The following is a 20,985-nucleotide window of genomic DNA, read 5'->3' on the forward strand; positions in this document are numbered from 1 at the left end:
TAAAGCCATAGAAACGTTATAAAACTAATAAGTTCAACTAATGCCTGAAGAAAACAGTAATGCTGTGCTTCTTTGTGTGTGTGTTTTGTTTTTTTTTCCCACCAGAGTATTTCTTGCTGGTGTATTCCTGAGACAACAATTGACATTGTACAGTGTTAAGATATCACCAGTCCTGCTAGAAAGCAGCAGACAGCTGGCCACTTTTTTCTATTGCAGATTTTGGGGACAGGCTTCTCCAACCTCAGATCACTAGAAATGATTAATTCTTGCTTGCTTACTGAGTATAACCCATCACAAACCTATGCTGTCTAAGTCTTTCCCTTCTTCCCCACTCTGCACTGGTGCCCTTCCCCTTTTATCAGGGCTAGTATTCGTTACAGTAATGAAATAATGCTGAGCTGATCCAAAAGGAAATCTGGGGTGGCTTTTTTTTTTTTTTTTTTTTGCTTTTTTTGTTTGCTTTCTGAGCAGTTCCTTGTGTATCTCATCCATGTCGGTAGTCAGAACTGCATAGGTTCCTCTTTCTAGTCTGAGAAGTTCCCTTTAACCACACAGAATTAGAAATGCTTCTTGGATAAAAACAAATACTATCTCAAGAGCCATGTGTAACATTCAGCACGTTATCAGTCACAGATAGGAATGTTACCAGATGCTCCACATAAGATTGGTTTGTAAATACTCAAGAAATAAGCATACAAAGATAAACAACGAGCAAATCAAGACAGTTATCTCTTTGTTTGACACATCTTGAAAAATAAATACAAGAAAAACAGAGTAGCTCAGAAATTATCCACTTTAATTCTTCCCATTCTCCCTGAGTCACTCACCTTCTGCAGCACTGTAAAATATTCAGATCTGCATTCACATTTACACGTGCCATACAGCTGGCAAGGGGAATTTTACAAAATGGACATTATAAGCTACTGGTAAAACTGCAGACTGCACTAAAAGTTACCATGCTTTTCTGTATTACCAACACCTTAGGAGGAGATGGGAAGAATCACTGCAACCCCCATCCCACTCGCAGCTGAGGTAACCTACACCTTTTGAAGGAATGCTCCTGCTTGGAAATAAATTTGCAGACAAATGTCAGTGAAATAGAAAGATGACATTGGAAGACTGAAGTCAGAGAAGTTACTGTGAAAGAGGGAAGGAAGGCACAGAAGAACTAACTTCTGCACTGCAGGTTTCAATTAAGGAAGCTTGTTCTGTATTTTTTCCATGTGTGGGGATAATTAAGTGACTGCTCACACACAGCTACTGCACTTCAAACATTAGGGTCAGGGATGTCATGCTGGAGCTTCTGGGATCAGGTTGCTTATGCTTCCTCACAAACACCTCTGGCAATAACATGAATCCCATCTAAGGGCAGTGGCAGTGTGAGCTTTTGACACAAAAAGGAATTTTCACCATCTCCAGACACCTCTGAATGGCAGAGGAAACCAATGGTGCTTTGCCCACAACTTTTTCTGTTTTAAATACCTAAGAATCATAAACACAAAAACACAGGGGGACACAGGGGACCCTCCAATATATGCAGGCCTAAGCGAGGCAAGCATTTGCCTTTGATGATGTTTGCATGCAAACACACTCCATGCTTTTCCCCTGTTTACAGCACAGTTTTGCATTACAAAAGTAATTTACCTTAAGGGCTTCAAAAGTAAGCAGCACATCGTTGGTTCGCTTCAAGTCAATGTAGTACATCATCAGCTCCCTCGATCCGAGTTGCATGAAGATGGGTAATAGCTGTGAAAAATAACGTCGGGAGGCTAGCTGAATGTTTCACAGGAAACTGAAGGTCTGGTTTGGCTTTTGCTCTCTCAACCCCCCACGTTTCCCCCTATTGGCAGATACCTGTTATGAGAGGTCAGCGGTAACCAGCTCCATCCATAGGAAGCAATAAAGGTTAACAGACCTCTTGTCACACACCTGGTGGCTGCAGCAAGGTGCATGACAGCTGCCACAGGAAATCTTAAGGCACTCCTTCAAGTGCAGCTATGGTAAGTCCATACAGATACCACCCAGGTGATAGGCTCCACTTTCCATCTGTGCAAAGACAGCTACCCAACAACCAAACAGAAAAAACAGGAGAGCAGGGCAACAATCCAAAACCTTCTGCGTAATTCTTTGTGCAGCGGCTTTACAGCGCTAATTCCCATTTTTCTATCCTGCTATTGCTGGGATAAGAAGTGATCCAGTCAGCATGCAGGGTATTCGAGGGATCATGGTTTCTTTGATTCTCACAGAAGCAAGGCACACACACACACACAACAAATAACACAAAGCAAAACTGTGTTGCTTTGTTGCACCTCAAATTCAGTTAAACCACCTGAAAATGACTAAACAGACGAGGGCGGGCTGCAGACCTATGCTGAACTGAAGTTTGTAGTTAAAAAAAAAAGGGAACAGGAAACACTCTTTAGTTAATCTGATACAGCCCAACTATTGTAAGAAACAACAGCTCTCACAAAGCAACTGCATCTACTCTGCCATGTCCTGTCAGATGCACTGTAGGAGTCATAAAGACCATTGCAAGAAAGAATTTCAAGTTCACTGTTCCCTCCAACTTAGCTAATGACAGAGACTATTAACTTCCCAGGAGCAAACAGAAAAAATGCATGCATCTCAAACAAAGTGACTTACTCTGCATCACGTAAATAATCACTAACACTTCACAGGAACCAGGAAGAAGATTCCCAGCACCGTGCTCCAACTACTGCACCATACAACTGCTAGGTTCAGGTTCCAGTATTACCTGCTAGGTACCGTTCAAAGCAATGACTTCAACGATTTGAAAGCCAACAACTCAAGAGAAGTTACTGATCTTAATCTTATCAGGAAATACCGGAGAGGGATGAAATAGCTCTCAAAACTTTTCCCCACAACACCACCGACAGCTTTGTCAGGAGAATTCACAGAGTCCTCCCACCTGAATTGGAAGAATTGATTGTTATTTTTGATGTGAAGACTTCGTCACTCACGTCTATGCTCACCTCTTGGTATTCCCCTAAGGGAGTCAGGTATTGAAGAATGAGCCTCTGTTCTATGGCAGGAGTCAAAGGGTAAAGTGTGTAATTAGTGCCAATCACCCACGGGGACATGTCTGACCAGCTGCTGTTGGACAGCTCAACAAACATCCGCTCTGGTTCTGAAGCAGAGAAGCCCAGCTTTTGCTTGGCCTTTCGGAAGCCATCTCTTTCATGCTGTTTCCCTGATTTGCTCTTTCGTAGTCCCCCCTCATCTAGCTTTGTAGCAGAGTTGACTCTGCTACTGGTCTTGTGACTGGAATCAAGGTGAAAGGAGATCTCCATATCCCCAGCCGCTTCTTCTTGTTCTCCATCCACCGCCATCTCCCCATAATCCATATCCACAGCCTCTTCATCTAAAGGCAGCAGGGAATCTGATGGCACCTTACGAGGACTGGGACGCTTGTTTTCTTGTTTGGTGGTCATTTCAGTAACCTGTACCTCCCGCAGCCGTCGAAGCACCAAAGCCACCTGTTTCATAAAAGCAGCATGCATCAGAACACACCTCCTGCCTTGGTCATACAGCCCACTCTGGCCACAGTTCTGCTCTGACCATATTAAGAAGTCTATTGCACAGAATACCAGGCATGCTGAAGTACACATTTCCCCAGAGAAATAACGATTTCAAAGCAAAGAAAAAACCCCAACCCCTTTTTTTGCGACAGCTTTTACTCTTAAAAAAATGTTGAGCACAACCAACATAACAGATGAATCACGCTGCATACCTCAGCCTCAGCAAATTCAATCAGGAAAAAATGGAAAGTATGAGCTACTGAGAAGATATATCTCTATAGCCACTGTGAAACCTATACATTAACACATACATGTAGTGCTGCCACACACTCAAAAAGGAAAGAAAAAGAGATCTGTCCTGTAAGCGAAAGCATGCATCGAGAGAACATTACCAATTGTGAGTTCTCATCCCTGTAATTCGCAGCAATGTCCTGGTTTTCCATAGCTCCTCCTAAAAGCCCCGTCGCATATGTCCTTAGTGGCTGATCAGCTTCTCGTGCCCATTTAAAGAGATTTTCAACTATGCCTTCCTAGAATGCAGGACACAAGAAAGCAATTCCAAGAGTTAAGCATCTTTCTTCCTGTCAGTCTTACTAAAAGAGATCTCCAGCAATTAGGCAGATTTCAAAGAAATGGTGTTGAATTTACACTAAGTAAAAAACAAAAAAACAAAGTCAAAAATTACTTACATTTCTCTAACAGCTTAGCAGTTGAAAAGTTGCTTAAACAAACAAGCTTCCTGGTGCCAGAGGAACTCTTTACATTAATGACTACTCACCAATCAAAAGAACAATCCTCAATAGTTATAAATGTATATTGATTGGGGAGGGGAGAAATGCATGCAATTATACCAATCCACATATACGAAAACCACAGTGCTAAATATTGGTAATATTTTAATAGTAGAGCACAGCTTGCCAGGCAATTTTCCTTAACAAGGCTGAACAAGCGTTAATTAAAACAGTTAATTAAAAGACCACATGTTAGAACAAAAGGTTCCATTTTTCTCCTCCAGATCATTATTGGATTTTGAAACATCATAACATCAGCAGCATGACAAGATCTTTCACGTAACTGGAGATGAAGGTACAACACAGTAAAAGATGAGTTAATAATAATGAACAGATACACGTTTCAATAAACCTCCAGCTTACAGATTTTTTAGGGAGTTGTCTATCATATGTTAAATAATAAAACTGTAATTATTATTTAATGTGTTGCTACATTAGAAAATGAGATGTGAAGTCCACTGGGCGCTAGAGGGCGTCTGTAGGACCAGAACAACACATTCTTCCAACAGCAAATATCTTCATAAAGCCCCTACAAAAAGAAAACCTTAGGGACCAGGAAGGAATTTCATATATTCTCTAGCCAAAAGAAATTAAGCTAAGTTTGGCACTTAAGGGCTTAAAAGTTTTCTATTTACATAGGGACTTTGTGTCCCAAGAAAACTACACCCTTCACAAGCAGGGAGCTTATTACTTTGCTTTTAACTTCCTCTGCATCAAAGACTCAAAGCCTCAGATTTTAGGCAGATTGCACATATATCATATTCTACTCAATACTTCAGAAAGGATGTGCACTATTCCTTTCTTTTACCATGCTTTATGGCCCATATCTCTGTTTCCAATAGTAAAGGAACTCAAGGGAAACATGAGTGCATATAAAGCACCACCTGACCTCCAGACTTCAGAAAAAATACTACATTAATTTTTTTTAAAGATGAAGAGAGTGGGGCTCAGGAACAAAATCTGCTTTCTCCTCACTTTCAACCCTTTCTGCATTCCTTTACAAACCACACTTGCCAGCATAACAGAAGCTGAATTCAGCTGTCCATAACAGTTCTAGAGAATCCCCATGAAGCATACGGGCTTTAGATTGCTTAAAGTATGACTTGCTCATCATTTAGATTGAATAATACTATCACTGCTGTAGTTAGGTGAGAGGCTTACAGCAAGGCTTATACCGCCTGCTCCACTCATGGACCTATAAAATAACAGCTTAAAGTAGAACATCTCCCAAAACATTAGTTTAAGTTCATTTGAACTCAAGGGAACCTTTAAAGCCCATGTATTCCAATTCCCCTAGAATGAACAGGAACACCTAGAGCTACATCAGGTTGCTCAGAGCTCTATTCTTTAATGTCTCCAGGGACGGGGCATTCACCACCTCTCTGGGCAGCTTTTTCAGTGCTTCATAATCCTTACTGTAAGAAACTGTTTTATCTTTATTTTTTAAATCTCCCCTCTCTCACTTTGAAACAGCTTCCTCTTGTCCGATCACAACGGGCTCCGCTAAGGAGTCTGTCCCCTTCTTTCTTACAGCCCTCCTTTAGATACTGACAGACTGCTGGCAGGTCCCCCCAGAACCTTCACTTCTCCAGGTTGAACAACTCCAGTTCTCTGTTGGTCCTCACAGGGAAGGTGTTCCATCCCTCAGACCGCTTTTGAGGCCCTCCTCTGGACGTGCTCTCTTCTGTCCTGAGGACTCCCCACACGGATGAAGTATTCCTCGTGAGGTCTCATCAGCACAGAGCTGCTCCATCCTTACATCCTCAGATTGTACTGACCAAGGTGCCACACCTTGCACTTGGCTTTATTGAATCTCATGAGGTTCTTCCAGGCCCACTGCACAAACCCATCTAGATCTCTCTGCATGGCATCCATCCCACAGATAGGCTGAACGTACCACACAGAATTCCAGTTCCCCTGTTTAAATCAATCCTCTTATAACCTACAAGATGAGGAATACTCAAGATCTGATCAGCTGAACGAGCCCAAATCAAAAAGCCCCAAACCTTTACTAAGGCTGAATAGTTTGTGTCCCAGAGACAGGATTTAAACGTTGCCTTTTACTGGTTTCTCCTGCAGGATGAACTGCTGGAGTACTTAATACACCAAGCTTATGAACTAAGTCTTAGTATACACAATACCTTTTCCTGAAAGACAACAGCAGTTTCCAGTCCTGGCATGATATCCAGAAGAAGTCTGCAGGCAGCAGTGTTTAATGGAGGTTCTCTGCTTGTCATCACATAAGCATTCACTAGCTAGAGAAGATCAGGAAAAGCATTAGTTTGAAACGCAGGAGTTGTAATAACTTCTTTGAGAAACAGAACCCCACTCTGATCTGATGGTCATCAATTAGATACTTTTCTTGAACTGACTTGTAAAGTCAAATGCTTAAAATAATTACAGCTCAATAATAATGGAAACATGCAAGAGTAATAGCTGAAGAAATATATATTTAAAATCAAATGAACAAGAAATGCTGCATTTCCTTAACAGCATTTTTGTTTGATTATCAACTGCAGTTTAAGACAAAGCTCCACGTAAGCAATCTGGGAGAAACCTTACAGCAACATGTGCTGGTACAGGTGGTGCACTGAGATGAGGGCAACAAATTACAACTATTAACTCATGTGTGGGTAGAGCAGTGCAAGAGGAAAGCCAGAATCTTGTCTCCAAATGCTCTGCCTGAGCCTCCTAGAGCAGATACACTCTGCTCATATAGGCACTCCAGCATTCCCAAGTATTCAGAGACAAGGCACTGGAATTAATGGTATTAATTTCCACTACAGAAATTAATTAACCTTTAGACTTTTACTAGAGGACCTGCACTTTCTGATAAAAGCTGAGAAGAATTCAATATTTAACACACGTATTCAGTACTCTTGAATAGCCCATGAACTACCCCTGGAGTTGCTCTAGCAGCAATAAACAAGCCACAAGTAAATACAATTTAAAAGCTGCTGTTATGGAAGAAATAGTCCCACCACCAGTAAAATTAATATTAAACAAGCAGAAGTACTGAGGTCTATAACACAGAGTGTACAAAAATATGAAAGTGTCAAGAAAACCTGACAGGTACAGTCCCTGGGACAAACCTACCGCATTCATGAAATCATCATTCTTGAAAAGTATCCTCAGTAAGTGACCAAGCATACACTCAGGGTCTGCTCGACCTATATAAGAAACAGGAAGAGACTTATCTACGTACCTACAGCACTTCAAGATCTACAGCACTTCAAGATCAATACTACATTACTAACTTCAGACTGACTGTGGAATAATGTAGTTAGCTGTACCTTTCTCAGAAACAGAATTGCACTAGTCATATGAATTATAGATCAAGTTCGTGTTTCCTCTAGTTGTGATTACCTACTTAAAATGTATACGAATTGCACCAGAACCCGATCGGGGGTGGACAGATTCATGCTAGATTTTGCTTACTTTTAAATATGAGCCATCAAATATCAGCTGATGCAGGGCTGTCAAAACCATTCAGAATGTCTTACCTGGGTGTCGGTCATCAAAAGGGTCTGGATCCCCTTTGCGGTATTCTTCAGTCTCCTTCTCAATCAACTCAGATATCCTACAGAAAGAACGACATAAAAATAAGCACAAACCACTCTGTGCTGCCCCAGTACTCAGCTCCTCACGTTGGCCTTTTTGTCAAAGTGCTAGCAAACAGCTTATCAGCTTTCTTTTGAATGGCGTTCAGCACTACCTGGGGATTTCAGACTGTCCACCCTCCAGAAGGGTGAATAAAAAACACTGCCTCTGGAATCTCATTCCGCACCAGCCCTCCAAAACATGCTGAGACCTTATCAGCATCCCAGTGACATGCAAGCATGATGCTCTGAAGGAGTCAGTACTGTTCATTTACTCAAGTTAGAGTCCTGGTGATGTCTACAACATCTATTGTAGAGAATTACAAGAAATGAGAATTTAGATAGTACCCATCACCATTACGGTTCCTCTTCTGGGCTGGGGTAAGCACTAAATAAATGACTCTGCCCACTTTCCTATTCAGTTTTGGCAGATGTCTCTTCACAGACTAACAATGCTATTTTTTGTTATTTACTTATATATCACTATTGAAAATTAATAAGTTTATTTAGTAACGTACCATATAATCTCTATTTAGCTCATTCCTTCAGCTCCAAGCTCATCTTTTTAGCATGTCAGCTGGAGCAAAGGATAGTACAAGGAGAAACTCAGCAAGCTCCCTATTCAGAGACCTTCAAAATACATTAAATGATCCTTTTAATCAGAAAAGTAACAGAAGTTGTTCTGAAGTTATGCCTTTTCTCTAAGCTATGAAGTAGTCTCAGCAGACACAAGAAGTCCTGTACAATAATTCACTTGGAACAAACAATAAGGGAATAATACACTAATTACATATATATATATATATATAAAATACATACTGAATATATGAAGTACATAACAGCATACGTTGCCACAATATTATAAATAGCAGGGGAATAATAGAATTCATTATTATTTTATTACTTATTAAGGAAAATCAAGAAGCGTAGTAGTACCTCATGTTGAAGCAATAAATAATCCCACAGTAATCTACTACCTTTCTCCAAGAAGTGGTACAGCAGAAACATATGAAATTTGAGGGGAAATAAAGAGCAGCATTCAAAAAACATGAGCAGATTAATCCCATTTCCTTGGTATACAACCTGATCCCCTCCCCCCTGCTGAGGCCTGAAGTACAGTGCAGAATCTACAGGCAGAGCAGCATTCTGAATCAAGCTCTTAATATCTCCAGGCTAGGGAGGCATGTAGAGTTCATTAGAAAAGAGGGAGAACTGCTAGAAGGCTGCAGCAACCCCTGCAAACATTTCCCTTACAGAATGTCACTGACTTCTGCTCCATTACTGCTACATTCCAGAAAATACCCTGTGTTGTCAAGGTCAAACACAGGCAAAAAAACTAACTTCAACCTGCCTCTGCAAACTACACTGACTAGCCAGTGGGACAGAAGGTGACATCATAAAGCCTGCCTAGATTGTATGAACACAAAATTAGCTTATTGGGAACAAGTAAAGTACTTCCCCACTCACCTCTGCTGAAAGAGAATTGTCATATCAAACAGTTTATCCTGCAGGGTTTTAGTATTTCCTTTTGGTAAGCCTGAATGTGAAGAGATGCAAATTGCATCCCTTGCTAACAGGTGGCACAGCTCAAGCTCTTCTGGCTTTCTGGCAAAGGCTAACTACTTAAACATCCACTGCCAGCTCCCCTTTTTCCCATGGGAACTAATAGTTCGCGAGGCACCAGCTGACAGAACCGGGACAAATGGGGAGTTGAGAACCTGAACCCTAGATCTGCTAGGTCTTTTTAGGTGATAACTGGTGGCATATCAAGTGTGTGCCAGGAAGGACTGACAAGCAGCAAGGAAAGAGAGCTGAGATTCTCATCAGCCCACCCTGTTTAGGGAGGCAGCCAAACAGCAGTACGCCAGCTGAAGCTGCTGAGTGGTGCCAGGGATGACAACATTATCACAGCCTAGACGAAACAGGCACACGAGTCACTGATTATAGGATTTGGGTGGTTGTGTTTATTTTATTTTGGGACAATTAGGCACAATCTTTCGACCAAAATAATAATAATAAAGCACTGTCTCTTTAAAATTGGCTTTGAAAAGAAAACAACAAAAATATGAATAAAATATTTAAAATATTGATTTGACTGAAAGCATACGAAGAATAACCATGAAGTGCCTTGGATAAATCTATAGCTTAACCACTCTCCTATCATTTCAACCAAAAACTGACAAATGACCAAAGCTCATTCCCACCTCTTAACATAGGCACACGACACAAAAGGCTTTACCAACACAAGCAAAAACAAAACAACCACAGAAACACTGAGCTTTTATGCAGGTTTCAACATTTCCCTTATTCACTCAATAACAATCTGGTTTCCCACCCACTTGAGTTTGCAAGCAAGACCTAGATTGTACATGAGGGACAGAGTCCAAATGGGGGGGAAGAATACCTTTCTCCACCCTCCTCCCCCCCCCAGACTGTTTACAACTGTCTTTGCAGATCACCTTTGAAACCTGCTCATATTTGCACTTTCACTTGCCAGAAACCTAGCTCACTTAGAAGGCAAAGAAGGGGTTGTGGTGCACATTCAAGTTGCAACACTACCACTGATGCAAAAGGCATAACATAAAGAATGTCCTTTACAACAGACTACAGACAGGATGCTCTACAATACCACGCTGCAACACACCAAATCCCATATTTGGTCTGTGGAGTTGAGGCCACAACACAGTGCTCCAGCTATTGTCTGAACATTCACTACTGCGCCCTCACCTCTGCTGCCTCACACATTTTAACAGGCACCCATGCACACAGGGAAGTTTTCTTCCAAGTAACTCAGAAGGCAGAAGGAAGTAAAAAAACATCACTCACCAACAAGCATGACCACAGCTTCCTCTGCTGTAAGCCTAAACCAATACACAAGAGCATGCCTGTCTCCAGACATCAGCTAACACAAGCTCCAGTTGGGGAGGATTCCTAGCACATCTTCCAGCAGTCTTTTTAACCTATCTAAAACCTGGTATTCCAAACAGACATACAGCTCCCACTATTTCTCCCTGAAGCACTTTAAATGCAGCTTCTGCTAGAGCCAAGGGTGGATCTTGCTGTCTACCTTAAGTAGATCCATTTACCTCCACCACAGCCAAGATACCCAAGCTCTTACCATCCTTCATTTTTAAATGTTTAGTTTTGGCTTTTCATTGCTCACCTCTCTCTTCTGTGCTGTTATTTTTAAGGAGCAGTACAAAAAGCAAGAAGTTGTGCCTGCAAGGTAAGGCGTGACATGGATCTGCATAAAGAAGGTCCAGCAGATTCCACAGACTCATAGCCTGAGCTGAAAGGCACCTCAAATATCATCTTGTTTCAACCCCCCTGCCACGTGCAGTGTCACAGCCACTAGAGCAAGCTGTCCAGAGCCACATCCAGCCTCGCCTTGAACGCCTCCTGGGATGGGGTGTCCACAACCTCTCTGGGCAACCTGTTCCAGCGCATCACCACTCTCTGAAAAACTTCTTCCACCTATCATCTAACCTGAATCTCCCCTGGCTTAGTTTAAAACCATTCCTTCTTGTCCTATCATTATCAACCCATGTAAACAGTCATTTCCCCTCCTGTTTACACTCTTCCTTCAAGTATTGGAAGGCCACAATGAGGTCTCCCCAGAACCTCCTCCAAGAGAAACAAGCCCAGTTCCTTCAACCTTTCCTCAAAGGAGAGGTGCTCCAGCCCTCTGATCATCTTAGCACCCCTCCTCTGAACCTGTTCCAAGAGCTCTGTGTCTTTCCTGTGCTGCATGCCCCAGGTCTGGATGCAGTACTGCAGATGGGGCCTCACAAGAGCTGAGTAGAGGTGGACAATCACCTCCTTCTCCGTGCTGGCCACCCCTTTTTTAAGGCAGCCCAGGATATAGATGACCTTCCGGGCTTCAAGCGCCTGCTGCTGGCTCATGTCCAGCTTCTTATACACCAGGACCCCAAAGTCCTTTCTCCACAGGGCTGCTCTCCAGTAGTTCTTCCCCCAGTCTGTATAAGTACCTGGGATTGCCCCAGCCCAGGTGTAACACCTTGCACTTGACCTCGTTCAACATCATTAGGTTCATACAGGCCCACTTCCCCAGCCTGTCCAGGTCCCTCTGGATGGCTTCCCCCCCCCCCCCCCCCCCATGCATCAACTGCACCACTCAGCTTGGTGCTGTCCACAATTGTGCTGAGGGTGCTCTTGATTCCAGCATCTTTGTCATTGACGGCAGTGCTGAAGAACACAGGACCTGAGGCAGACTCTTTGGGGACACCACTTGTGACCAGCCTCCACCCAGACACAGAACCACTGATCACATTTCTGTTATTTCTCTCCAGTGCCAGCTCAGGATTTGTGCACTGAGGTGCCTGACCTAACAATGCAGCGCAGCATGGTACAGAAACCTGGGCTGCCCTTAACACACCAGTAAGCACAGTAAGCCCTTTGGGTACACAGCAGGTAGACTACACAGCTGACAGCAGAGGTGTGAGGAAGAACTGTGTGGAATTTCTGTGACTCTTATTGTGAGATTACACAAGGTCTGGCTTGGGAAACCACAAATACAATTGACAGTTTGAATGCTCCTCTTGTAGTAGAGGGCTTCCTATAATGAATGGTGTTGCTAGCACATACACTTTTGGACTAAACATTCCAGGGCGTATTTCCCTCATGCATACAATAAAATGACAGCTTATCAACACCTAGTTAAACAGAACTGAACTCCTAAAACTTCCCTTTAAGCACGCTGCATGAGTTGCAGTAAAATGTTCTCGTAAGGCTCTCTCCATCCAATGAGTCTCTCTAACCTTCACACAAACCAACCAGCATCAGAGCAATCACAAACCCCACACCACCACTCTCATGGAACCACATTCTCACAGTTTTCTGTTTTGATCAACACGTTTCACGAGAACAAACCAAAGTTATTTCACCTGTTTAATGATTCCATCAGCTTCTACTACTTCAGAGTATTAAATTCATGTTTCAGAGGCAAGGCTGTATAAGATCTTCACAATATAAAATGCTTACAAAACTTGAACGTGTTTAAATACTATGCTCACAGCTCAAATTTCAGGCTGAAGAAAATTTAATTACCAACCGTTAACGAGTTATGTGAAAACCTTCCACCAGAAGCACAGTAAAAACTGCTCTCAAGTAACTTCTGATATCTTGATTTAGGAATTTATTTCGTAGAACTCACCTGGTGAGAATGGGAACCATGTCTTGCCCACTGCCATGTTCTTTCTCCCATTGCTCAAGCAAGGTAGTGAGCTCAGCCTTGGAGTCCACATGCCCAGATCCTGAAGTCATGGCTTAGCCTAAGGCAAAGGTAAGAAGCAAACAAAAATAAATAAATAAATACAAAGCAGGAAGGTAAGCAAGGCATCCCACACAGTTTGACAACATTCACTGGAGCAATCCAAATCAAAGATTAAAATCCACTTGGAAGAAGCAAATGCATATTCAGCAACAAGAAACAAGGAAGTGAAGAGTAAGGGCCAAAATACTGCTGCACTTCACTTCAGCAACTGAAGCATTCGCTTGGTCCTTCGCCTGAAGGATAAAGGAATGCACGCATACTCAGAACACAAGTCTTAACTGGTACACAACAGCCCTGAGCACGAGGGGAAGCAGGCACACCTAGGCACACGCGCTCAGCACCGGAGCTGTTCCGAACGCTCCCTCAGTTCCACGCAGACCTGAGTTAGCCCTCTGCCACCGCTCAAGAACTGCTCACAAAACAATAAAGCCAGGGCAGCAAGATTACCACCAGCATCATTACTCCAGTTTAACACCCCCAGATGCAGAGAAAGAACCAAGCATCACCCTGCTTAGTGCTGCTGAGGAGGCAGATGAGAGCGGCTGCCGGCAGCCAGTGAGTGGAGCAGGTCACATACTGCAACAGGCAGCTGCTCCACGAAGAAGGAAGAGCGTGCACAGGACGGAGCACTGGAGTGCTGGCTCAGCTGTATCAGTTTTCATTTGCAATATAACAACTGACAGATGACTTAACTCTCCATCCTCAAAAGCAGGCTCCCTACAGCACTGAGTGACTTGTCACAGGAACATTTCACAGAGGGCACTCTCCAGGTTCTGCTTAAGACCCTAAATTTCCAGGCATCAATTTTTGTCAGTGTGATAAAAACCTACTAGAAATATTAACAGATCAAACTAGAACACAATCTGTCTCAAAGCAATGCCATGCCCTAAAGCATCTACAGCATTTCATTAGCCATAACACAACCAACATCCATCTGTTGCAAGATTAAATACCCATTTGTCATAAACAACCCAGAGTAAGAGCCTCCTAAAACCACGTTAAAGGCAAATATGTCACGTTTAAGGCAGTTCTGCACACACAAGCTCCTGTAACATCGGTTCAGAAATCAGTTAAAGGAGAGAGCACTAAGACGGCCACAGTTTTACCTATTTACATAAGCATTTGCAGCCCAGGCTCATTCTGAAAGAACAAGTCCGAATGCATAACCGAGTGCTGGCTACTCCTGACTCACTGACAGCCTTCCCCTGCTCAGAGAGTGGATGAGCAATCCTGCAGCCTTAGCTCCCCACTGGCCTGTCTGCAGGAATGCTGGTGACCGGTCACTTAGGATCAGCAAGCAGATGTCACCCAGCCAAAATGGACAGGAGCTGCAGCTACCCAGAGACCATGGAAAAATGCACCCAATGAGAGATGCCTGGTCCAAAGAACTCCACTTTGATAAGCACTACGTACAAGCAGAGCATGCTAACAAAAAAATCAAAAGCCCAAGCATTGCATAAGCGGATGTTCTCTACGTGAGAGGTAATTATGATTTTATCTAGAGCATTTTTACTGTTCATTTATCACAGAACTTGTGGCTTTGGAAAAAGCACCAACTTAATGCAAGCAACAAAGCACCCCAAGATTATACACACACAACGAAACACCTCTGAAAAGGAAAGCTGTTCCCAACTCACAAAGGCCCATGCCTTTTTCCATTAACTCAGCACCACTTGCCACCAGCATTTCTCAGCTCCTCAGTAGCACCAAAAAACAACATTTGTATGGCTATAAAAATCTACTTTGAGCCTCCAAATGCAAGTGCTGTAATGGCAACTGCATTCAATCATTTGCAACATCCGCACCTTTGTTTCACACCCAAAGGACACACACACACACACACACAAAATGCCTCACGACCCCCAGAGCTTGTGCAAGGCCTAGGCAGGCTCTCCTGCAGGACAGCTTATTTCCCCTGACAAATATTTGATTATTCCAGCTAGAAAATGAGAAACACTGCTATAGCAACACCAGCAAGAGGTCAACGAAGTCCCAGGCAGGAAGACCACAGAAGTGCTCACTTCATACCATAACCAAAAGGAAAAAAGAAAAAAAGGAAAAGCACAGAGCTCCCTAAGATGACCTCCCCTAAAGCACATCATGGGTCTCCAGAACTAACGCTCATACAGTACCCCTGCAACAAAGTTAAACCATGAGGATGCCACCTTCTTAACAAGTGCACAGCCTTGGATGTGCCTCCCAAAGGCATTCAAAGAAACTGCAACAAAATACCCAACACCAGCAGCACCCACTGTTGCAGTTCCCACGTGAATACACTGTGACAGCAAAATAAACAGGGATGGAAAGTTATGGCAGCCAAAAGCCTTTTCAAAGACAAGAATAAAAGCAGCTCCCGCTGTGCTTGCTCCTTTTTTTTCCCCCGTATTTCGCCTTAAATCACAGTGAAGAGGCCGAGACCAGAAATGGGATGAGCTGAACTGCAAATGTCACAAATAAGCCTGCCCTGCTGGATGGGAAGGCCTGCAGGGATCTCCCTCGGAGAGGCTGGTGAACACATGCAACCTTACGCTGCCCTCCAGGAACTAGCAGAACAGGGAGCATCTCTCTCATCACGGATTCGAATCCATTACTCTTTTCTTTTTAAATAAGCTTTGAAAATCATGCCCTACAACAGATTTCAGTTACAATATCTAACAAGATATTGGTAGGAACACTTCATTTTTCCTGACACTACTTACTGGGATTATGAGGCCCTGAACATGGTGACTTCCATATAGATAAGCATTTTAAACCGTGGAACCTGTCAGGTAAAAAAGAGATCTATTCATGGAAACTGAAAGTCCACAGAAAGTTCGGTTACTTGGGAAACAAGCTTACAAATTTACATCTTAATTTAAATGGAAAACAAAAGGGACACACAAAAACAAAGGTCTTAACTTATGGGAAAAAAAAAAAAAAAACAGTTCTCATCAATGCTGTAGAAAGAACTGCACATTTACATTTATACGTTTTATAGGCAAAAAATAATACTCAAGAGGATCTGCATACCCAGACAGAGAGTAAACTGAAAATGTTAACAAACACACACTGACTTCTCTAGAGTAATCAAGTTTCACATTATTTCCAAACAGGATATTAAATACAACTGAGAAAAGAGGTGAGAAGTATAATGTAATAAAATAACCCCAAATGAGAAAACTAGGAACTTAGGAATCAGAACCTGATGAAACGCTCAGCAAGCAGAGCAGCAAATCTGTATGCTCTTCCTATAGTTACGCCCCAGTGTGAGAAATTCTTTACGGGGGAAGAAAAAAGGAAATAGTAACAACCATCAGTTCACCAGTTACTGTTTAACAAAAGAGATGCATGTCAGCTAGCAGCCTACACCTGTTGAGCCCCCACCAAGCAGGCCCAAGCTGTACGAGGAGCACAGCACGCTGCCAGCCCTGGGATGGAGCACAGCCGCAGCTCCCAGAGCCCACACCGGGGAACGGGAGGCACTGTTGTACCCGAGCGAGGCGGAGGGTGAACCCTTACTCGTACCCCTTCCCAGTTTCACACCTCGCACAGCGCCCACCTGCTGTTACACAACGCGTTCCTCGCGTCGCTTTATGCACTACTTTGTAAATAAACAGACAAAGAAAAAAGATTAAGGAAATAACGGCGGAGCTTTTCTTCTCCCTTTCGTTTGCTTTGAACAGTGAGAAGAACGTTTTTAAGTCGGAGACGTTGAAGTTACTGTTTCCCGGCCCCTCCTCTCGCACGGTCCAAACCGCCGGGGCACGCGGGCACAGATGGCAGTCAGCCCCCCCCTCCTCTCCCCCTCCCCCCCCCGGCTGGTACCAGGCCGCGTTCCCCCTCCCAGCAACGGGCACGAAAGCGTCGGCGGGCGGAGACCCCGGGAGCGGACAGGCCACGGGGAACGGCGCGGCGCCCACGGCCCCGCCGTTACAGAGAACACCCACCCGCTCGACCGCCCGCCGCTCCCTCAGGGTCCGAGGCGACCCCCGCCCGCCCGGCCCGACCCGGTCCGGCCCGCCCGGCGCCCCGTACCTGCCCGATGCCCCGCTGGGTCGCCGCCGTCGCCGCACCCGCCGTCGCCACCCCGGCCCCGCGCACCCCGCGGCGGCCGCGATCGCTATGGCGGGCACACACTTTGCGCGTCACCACGCCGCGGGCCGCGTCACAAAGCGCGAGGCGGCGGCGGCGCGAGGGGGGGGGGGGGGGTGGGGGAAGGGAGGTCGCTAAGGCAGCGCGCTCGGCCTTCCGGGAAACGCAGTTCGCGCGGAGATCACAACACTGCGCATGCGCACGTCCGGAAGCGGCGCCGAAGAGGAGCCTGAGAGTTGTAGTTCTCGGCTTCCCAGCGCGGCGCAATCGCTGTGGCAGGCGACCCCTGCGGCGCTCATAGCGCGGGCGCATCCCGCTCGTGTGGGCCGCGTGCCGGGGCTCGGCTCCCGCTCTCTCCCCGGAGCTACGCCACCTCCTTCTGCTTCTCTGCCGCTGCGCGGTGACATGGGATCGGCGCTATGGGCAGCGGTGCACGCCTCCCTGCCCGGGGCCGCGTCCGGGGCAGCTCGAAGTGGAGCTGGAGTGCTTCTCGGAGCATCCCGGGCCCCCGGAGCCTGCTCCCTTCCCACATCATGCAATCGTAGAATCGTTATGTTTAAAACAGTCCGCTGAGATCATTAAGCCTTGTCACTGACCCAGCCCCGCCTGCCCACTCACCGTGTCACTCAGAGCCGTGTCCCCGAGGCTTGGCCCCTCTTTCACAGAAGAAATTTCTACTAATATCCAATGCGAACCTCCCCTGGGGCGACTTGAGGCCGTTTCCTCTTCTCCTACCGCTGTTACTTGGGAGAAGAGGCCAGCCCCTGGAGCCCCTGCTGCAGGAGGGATGCAGGGCTGTTGGACGGGGTCCAGAGGAGGACCACAAAGATGATCAGAGGGCTGCAGCACCTCGCCATGAAGAAATGGAGAGGCAGCAGGGCTTGTTTAACTTGGAGGAGGCTCCAGGGAGACCTCATTGCAGCCTTCCAGTACTGGAAAGAAGCTCATAAGCAGGAGGGGAACCGAGTTTTTATATGGCCTGAAAGTGATAAGACAAGGGGGAATGGCTTTAAACTAAAAGAGGAGAGATTTAGGTCAGATGTTAGGAATAAATGTTCTACTCCAAAGGTGGTGAAGCAGTGGAAGGGGCTGCCTAGAGAGGTTCTGGATGCTCCATCTTTGGATGTGTTCAAGGCCAGATTGGGTGGGATCCTGGGCAGCTTGATCTGGTGGTCAGCACCCCTGTCCGTGGCAGGGGGGTTGAAACTAGATGATCTTTTAGGTCCCTTCTAACCCAAACCATTCTCTGATATGATTTAGAACCCCCATCTTGCTACAACCTCCTTTCAGGGAGTTGCTAGAGAGCAATAAAGTCCCTCCAGCCCTCCTCTTCAGCTCTGGACTAAACAATCCCAGTTTCCTCGGCTGCTCCACAGAAGATTCATGCTCCACACCCTTCCAGGCTTCACTGCTCTTCTTTGGACACGTTCCAGTGCCTCAGTGTCATTCTTGTAGTGAACACGGTACTCGAGGCACAGCCACCCCAGTGCCAAGTACAGCTTCTGCTGCTGACTGCACTGTTTGTGATGCAAGCCGGGATTCCCTTGGCCTTCATGGATACCTGGGCACACTGCTGGCTCACGTTCAACCCCCTTGTCAACTGGCTGTCCCAGATCCTTTTCCAGCATGCAGCGTGCCCCCAGCCTGTAGGATTGCCTGAGGTTGCTGTAACCAAAGAGCAGGACCCGGCCCTTGGTCTTCCTGGACCTCATCCAATTGGCCTCAGTCCATCAATCCAGCCTATCCTGATCTTTCTGTCCGGTCTTCCTACCATCAGGCAGATCAACGCTTCCCACCCTCCCTCCGAGCTCTGGGAGCTCTCTTACTCCATCCAACCTCTTCCTCTGACACCTGTGAGCTATGCTCATGTCCAACGAGGGAGCTCTGCCTCCGTCGCACACTGTGCGTTTGCAGCAGGCCTGGAGCACTCAGGCCTCCAACTTCACAGCTTCCAGCCCTCAGGAGATCTCTGTGGGACTCCCCCACACCCTGGCTCTTCAGAGCACAGTGCACATTCTGCTACCCCCCAATATTTGTGAGGCTTTGTTCAGCTCCCAGGTAGTGAACTTGGTAAGGACTGCAGCAGTGAAAATTGTGGGTGCTCATGGGCCAAGGGGCAACAGAAACCCCCAGAGTGCTGAAGGGGATTGAAACCCCTCCTCATACCAATGCTTTGCTTTAACATCACAATCCAAGAAAAAGCATTGCTGTGGGCTGCCAAGCAATAAAACCAAGAGGCCAGCAGGAAGCTTGTATCTCTTGTCCCGTTGGATCTTGTGGCTGACAAGGCAAAGAGAGAGAGCTCTGCAGTGTGCAAGGAGGTGAAGACAACTTTCCCCCTCTGCTTTTTTTACCCAGATGGGCTCCCCAGCCAGAGACAACAGTCGATTGCTCCGATCAACTGACAGTCACGATGACTTAAGGCTGAATCAAAACTGGAGTGAAGTAATCACTTCTTTAACTGTGATTACCATCACACCCCAGATCACCTTACAATACTGAGATAAGATCAGCAGTTTACAAGGAGAGGATAAAAGCAATTCATCGTGTTCTAATAAACTTCTAGACCTAAGGACAAACGATTGCTGAATCAGAGGAGGAATGACCCTGGTGAGAGAAGCCAGGAAGACCCAGGCTGTGTTTCCAGAGGATGCCTCGTGTACAACTGAGAGAGGAAATGTGTGGCTGGGATGCTGCATCTGCTTGCAGCTGCTGGCAGAGAGCCCCAGCCTTCAGACAGCAGCTTCACCTTTACAGACCTTTGAGAAGTAAGTTTGTGGTCAGGAAGGTTCCAGTGTTTGGAGAAACTCCTCACCAGCAGCTGCCCAACAAGCAAAGGACAAATATTTCAGGCTTCCAGGAGAGCTAATTGCTTACTTTGACCTCCAACATAGATCCACAATGCCAAAATTCACTGACTTCCTACACTTCACCTTTCAGTAAGCATTCCTATCTGCTTGTCAGATTCAGTTTGCTCATTGACAAGTTCCCACTTGTAATTCAGTCTCTCTCATAGCACAACTGAGACAGCAGTTACCAACCTGGCAGCCACCAACCTCTGCAGCATATGTTTGTTGCATGACTCACAGAGGTGCGTACTAACCTCAGGATTTGTCCACACCATGCTGCTGCTGCAACCACATGCAGCACTCGTGTCATTCCCTGGCAGCACCCACGGATTTGCACAGTGTCAGGAAATGAATTTTTGGGAGGGTTGGCCCTGCTCTGTCGTGGAACCTGGGTCCAAGTCGATTGCTCTCGGGTGGGGAAGCATGACAGGACTCAATATGAGTGATCAAGCTTCATTTATTACCCCGACAGTCTTATCCTTATAGTGTTTAAGACAGGGGCTGTATGGGAACTGTTGAATCAGGGCCTGAACCACTGATTGATCACCTGAGGCAAGCACTGAGTCAGCCAGAGGGGCACAGGTGGAGGTGATATACCTGTGTGAGTGGAAGGGGTGGAGTCTGGGTCCACCTCTCCCAGACCTCATTTAAGGGCTGACCACCACCAGGGAAGGATCTCTTTTTGGAGATCCTTCCTTAGTGAGCCACTGGTGAGCCCTGATCATTGGAAAAGGTGAGCCACTCTTTTTTTACCAGTAGTCTGTATACCATCCATATAAAGCCTTACGGAAATATGTCATCCTCTGCACTATTCCCTCTGAGTACCATTCTTTGGGGTTATTC

The 20,985-nt window shown here is 45.6% G+C and overlaps 1 protein-coding gene across 3 annotated transcripts in view; it reads right to left on the reverse strand.

The window, feature by feature from the left end:
- The window catches only part of DCAF1 (DDB1 and CUL4 associated factor 1), a 49,957-nt gene extending 32,615 nt beyond the window's left edge, over window positions 1–17,342 (reverse strand). For 2 of the 3 annotated variants that reach the window (XM_065749724.1, XM_065749725.1), the window contains exons 1-8: window positions 17,237–17,342; window positions 13,103–13,220; window positions 7,834–7,910; window positions 7,427–7,500; window positions 6,472–6,585; window positions 3,932–4,069; window positions 2,994–3,497; window positions 1,645–1,746 (exon numbers count right to left, since the gene is read on the reverse strand). In XM_065749724.1, the coding sequence (XP_065605796.1) occupies window positions 1,645–1,746; window positions 2,994–3,497; window positions 3,932–4,069; window positions 6,472–6,585; window positions 7,427–7,500; window positions 7,834–7,910; window positions 13,103–13,212 (1,119 nt within the window). In that variant the 5' untranslated portion in view covers window positions 13,213–13,220; window positions 17,237–17,342. The remainder of the gene's footprint in view (window positions 1–1,644; window positions 1,747–2,993; window positions 3,498–3,931; window positions 4,070–6,471; window positions 6,586–7,426; window positions 7,501–7,833; window positions 7,911–13,102; window positions 13,221–17,236) is intronic. The other variant, XM_065749726.1, reaches the window with a different exon arrangement.
- Window positions 17,343–20,985: the final 3,643 nt, after the last annotated feature.

Source organism: Cyrtonyx montezumae, unplaced genomic scaffold (genome assembly GCF_038088225.1).
Source record: "Cyrtonyx montezumae isolate F1298 unplaced genomic scaffold, pur_monq_1.0 scaffold_6, whole genome shotgun sequence".
NCBI classification, from domain to species: Eukaryota; Metazoa; Chordata; class Aves; order Galliformes; family Odontophoridae; genus Cyrtonyx; species Cyrtonyx montezumae.